This window comes from Triticum dicoccoides, chromosome 7B (genome assembly GCF_002162155.2).
Source record: "Triticum dicoccoides isolate Atlit2015 ecotype Zavitan chromosome 7B, WEW_v2.0, whole genome shotgun sequence".
Lineage (NCBI taxonomy): Eukaryota > Viridiplantae > Streptophyta > Magnoliopsida > Poales > Poaceae > Triticum > Triticum dicoccoides.
The window spans coordinates 696,628,432-696,633,018 of record NC_041393.1 but is presented as its reverse complement, the minus strand read 5'-3'; the positions used below and the strand labels follow the sequence as shown (position 1 = coordinate 696,633,018).

The 4,587-nt window shown below is 47.2% G+C and overlaps 1 protein-coding gene and 1 non-coding gene across 2 annotated transcripts; both read left to right on the top strand.

Moving 5' to 3' along the window:
- Nucleotides 1-2,818: 2,818 nt before the first annotated feature.
- Nucleotides 2,819-3,231, top strand: LOC119341508. Its single transcript, XM_037613383.1, has one exon. The coding sequence runs from the start codon at nucleotides 2,830-2,832 to the stop codon at nucleotides 3,076-3,078; it is 249 nt and encodes an 82-aa protein (XP_037469280.1). The 5' UTR covers nucleotides 2,819-2,829; the 3' UTR covers nucleotides 3,079-3,231.
- Nucleotides 3,232-4,269: 1,038 nt separating this feature from the next.
- Nucleotides 4,270-4,342, top strand: TRNAA-AGC. The gene has a single exon. It is a non-coding gene; the product is annotated as a tRNA-Ala (tRNA).
- The last annotated feature ends 245 nt before the right edge of the window (nucleotides 4,343-4,587 follow it).

The following is a 4,587-nucleotide window of genomic DNA, read 5'->3' as shown; positions in this document are numbered from 1 at the left end:
ACACACAAGTTGATCTACGGATCGTTCCTTAGCCGTGTGCGGTGCCCCCTCCATCATATTCCACCTCGGTCATATTGTCGCGGAGTTTAGGCGAAGCCCTGCGCCGGAAGAACATCATCATCGTCACCACGCCGTCGTGCTGACGGAACTCATCCCCGACGCTTTGCTGGATTGGAGCTCGGGGAACGTCATCGAGCTGAACGTGTGCTGAACACGGAGGTGCCGTACGTTCGGTGCTTGGATCGGTTGGATCATGAAGACGTACGACTGCATCAACCGCGTTGTCATAACGCTTCCGCTTACGGTCTACGAGGGTACATGGACAACACTCTCCCCTCTCGTTGCTATACCATCACCATGATCTTGCGTGTGCGTAGGAAATTTTTTGAAATTACTACGTTCCCCAACAATTAGAATTGTATATTAAAGTTAAATAATGACCAAAATATTATAAATAATAGTAGGAAAACGTCATGCAAAATGGACGTATCATGTACCCTTCTAGGTCCTTCCTTATCCCCCACCAGAAGTCTCTAATCCTTCTCTCGTACTTCTCGCATAAATCCTTTCAAGAGCATAAAAACACTCACCGTGAAGGTTGGGAGGGCTTGGACTACTGATTTGACATGAACTTCCTTAGGCGCATAAGACATGAACCTCTTAGACCAGTCGTTACAGAGTTTTCCAAACCTATCCATGATGGGTTGGAAGTGTTCATCCTTCATCCTCCCTTCAGGTGTGGGCAATCCTAAGTACTTGCTCCTGAAAACATCCGACTGTATCCCAAGAATAGTCTTGATTCCCTCTCTTGTTTCGGTTGGGCATTGTTCGCTAAAGAGGATCGAGCACTTGCTTGCACTTAGCTATTGTCCCGTGCATTTCTGGAAAGTGTCCACTGCCTTCTTGATTGTTCCCGGCCTGGTCTATGGAAGCCTTGAAGAAGATTAAGTTGTCATCAGCGGATAGAAGATTAGAGACTTCTGGACTGTTGCGAGCAATCTTGATGGGATTCACCCTACCGGCTGAGATCTCATGATTTATGAGGTTTACCAACCCTTTGGCCCACAAACTGAAAAAGGTTAGGGCTGAGTGGATCCCCTTGCCGAAGTCCTCTGAAGGGGTCGAACGGTTCCAATAATTCGTCATTGTGTCTAACTGAGTATCTCACCAATTGGACACACTGCGTCACCTAATTTTTCTATTTGATACAGAAACCACTCTTACACAGCACGCCTTCCAGAAAACCCCAATCCACCCTGTCTTAGGCTTTGGCCAGATCCGACTTGTACGCAGAATTGGTATCTCGGGGATTTCTGCTATGTCGGATCTTATGAAAGCACTCAAAAGCAATGGTCGCGTTATTTGTAATCAGTCCGTCTGGAATGAACGCACTCTGGGTCTCTGATATGATTTCATCCAAGATAGGTCGTAACCGATTTACTGGGCACCTCGACACAAATTTGTAGATGACATTGTGCAAATTAATCGACTGGTAATCTTTCAGGGATTGAGGGTCTTCTCCTTTTGGGATAAGCACCAAGGCGTTCCTGAAGTGATCAGTCCAATCCGGAGAGGGCCAGAACATTTTTTTCTCCCCTCCTGTTTGTTGTTGTAATTCCACACCGGCCCTCTGAATCCCAGATCAAACATGTTACAGTCAACAAGAACCGTGCAAAAATTCTCCATATTCTTCTTCCATCTTTTTGAGGCAGAGAGATGTTCGGACTGCCACATAGTTTCCTTGAAATCACCAATCAGGCATATTAGATGAATCATTTATTCTCCGCAGCAAGGTCCACATGTGATGACTCGCATAGTTCCTATCTTCTTGCATCTCGCTTGAAGGCATTGGTAAATGTTGTGTTTGAAGCGATGCGGGGTAAGCTCAACATAATGTTATCCCTTAATGTTTGTCATTCCCAACCACTGGCCATCAGTGTTGCAAGACGAGAGGTGTTTATGAAACCTGGCCAGCAACTCACACTCGCTGACCATAGCAATCCCACTGAGAAATGTCGTGGTTGGAGCAACATGGGTTCCCATCTTCTTTTGCCTTTTATTTTCCTTCTTGAGGAATCTTAACTAAGTCTAAGTGGCGGTGATGCCTGTATTGATGACACGTCAATGCAGTACTTCAGGTCTCATATTTTCGCCACATTGTCCTCCATCACCCAGACATCTATAGGACGAGAAGGAAGCCCCCGGCAGAGGTGCCAGGTAGCGGGGAGAACAAACACGTGAGTGAAGTGACAAGATATCGACCGGCTCGGAAGATGGACACGAGAGCAGGAATGTGTGCTCACCTGCGTAGCGTCGAGACGACATACGGCGGTGCATGACATCTCGTTCGTGCGGCCGACGCCGACAGTCCTCAGCAGCCTTTCGACGCACAGCATTTTCGATGCAGCGGCGCCCCTCCTTTGCTTCGCCCCAAGGGCCAGTTCTTTTGGGCAATCCCAGAATTGACCCCCTTCCTAGCTTCTTCTAGAATTGCCACTCAAATTTTATTTACAATTCCTAACTAATTAGACCTTAACTAACTAGGAATTGTAAAAAAATGAAGTGACAATTTTGGAAGGGTAAATTCGGAAAGAATTGACAAAAAAAAACTGGCCCTAAAGCAGAGGCGTGCGTCGGCCGGCAAGGCGGCAACGTGGAGGCCCCAGAGAGCGCCAGCAGAGCATATTCCCAAGCCCACGTGGCCCGTCTAGATGCTGCTACCGGGACAGCACGTCACCGGCGAATGTCCCGATCTGGTCAATTTAGTGTAGTGTACGCACACGCTTCTTCTCTTGTCCTCTTCCTTCTCTCTCTTCTCACGAGTGACAGATGGAGGCCGACGGGAGGAAGGAGCGCGAGACAACGGCGGCGGCGGCGCAGATTTACAGGGGCGCGGCGTCGTTGGGCGTGTCCGTGCAGGAGGGGCTGCAGCACGCCAAGGCCAGCGTGGTCGGCTCGGTGCAGCAGGCGATGGCGGGGAGCGAGGAGGAGGCGGCGCAGGCGGACCTGCGCGCGGCCAAGGCGCAGGTGGAGGCCACCGACGAGGCCGAGGCCAAGAAGAAGCACCTCGCCGGTTGATCCAGGTCACCGCGGCTTAATTGCGTGCAAGATTGCTAGGCTATATGCATTGCATTTTGGTAGGTTCTGGACTTCTGGCCATTTTTGTTTTTGTAATAATTCCATCTGAAATTTGTTACTCCAGTCAATGTTAAGAAGTGTGGTTTGTTTACCTCTGCGAGGCTAGCTTTGCACGCGTATCTGCACTGAAACTGCATCCTTTATCTTTGTCAGTATGTACTGATCCAGACCAATGTCAGCAGGCAAATTACTTCAGTCAAAATTGCCTGACATTGCATATATCCGACGCGTTCAAAAGAGAGCGTGGCCAGTCTGAAATTCAGAAGCGGCGTGCCTAGCACGAGCAACCATCGACATTCACAGGGAAGTCCCAAGTTTAACAAACATGCAGTGGATACTCCATTGCACATTCGTGGATCCTTATTTTGCAGATCAGTATGTATTGGTTATCCAGACCAGTGTCAACCAGCAAATTCCTTTTATGTTATGCACGTTAGTTCATATGTAGATCAGTCAAAATTAACTGGAATTGCATATACCAGACGCGTTAAAGAGAGACCGCAGCCGGTGTGGAATTCTCAAGTCACCGGCCTAGCGCGAGATTTCAGGACCAAATATTATACATAAATGCAAGATTTCAGGACCAAATATCTCACGAGTCACATCTGCAGAAGTAAACCTGAGACCTGACAACTAATAAAAGAACTTAGAAAAATTCCAAAATTAGTCAGTTCAGCACCTCTGCTGTGTAACATTCACAAGATCCACAGGAAGATACCCAGGGTACCTATCATACAGCAGTACCGACCGAGTACGAACGTATTTTACCAGACTTGTCTGCATCCAATGCACGCTCTCGATCCCCTCTTTGGTCGTCAGTTTGATCGGCGACTTGGTTTACTTCTTCTGTAGTTGTAGAATGGAGGCTATTCACTCAGCCATATTATTTCTACAGAAAGCTAACTTGTTCATGCTGATAGATAGACATTGGCATCTTCAGTTGATGCCAAGAGGAGAGCCTGGCATCGTTCCTTATCGAATGAACCAAACAGGATTCAGTTTCAGAAACTGGACTGAACATATCAGGGAATGACGGGAAGCAGAAGAATATTTTTTTCTTTTCCGCGTTCCACAGAAATAGGTCTCTAGACAGTGTATATATACCAGCATGTTTTGAAGAGTATCAAACTTGGGGATGTAGCTCAGATGGTAGAGCGCTCGCTTAGCATGCGAGAGGTATGGGGATCGATACCCCACTTCTCCAAACATCTTTTCTGTTTTGCTAGGCTGAAGTTTTTTTTCTTTAGATGCTAGGGCTTAACATCGAGATCAAGAAGCAAGTAGCAACTACCCTCTTTTCTCATAATTTTTATCAATCAGGGTAAAAGAGAGCTCCAAGCTGGGTTGTCTCCCTGCAAAACATCGTCATGCCATCGCAAAACTCAAAATCATGGATCAGATGCTTCCTGTTGGTTTTATAAACAATAAGAAGTGGAACAAGCTACTCCC

Bases quoted from the DNA above. Each gene is read 5' to 3' on its own strand.
- LOC119341508 (XM_037613383.1), top strand. From the start codon at position 2,830: ATGGAGGCCGACGGGAGGAAGGAGCGCGAGACAACGGCGGCGGCGGCG.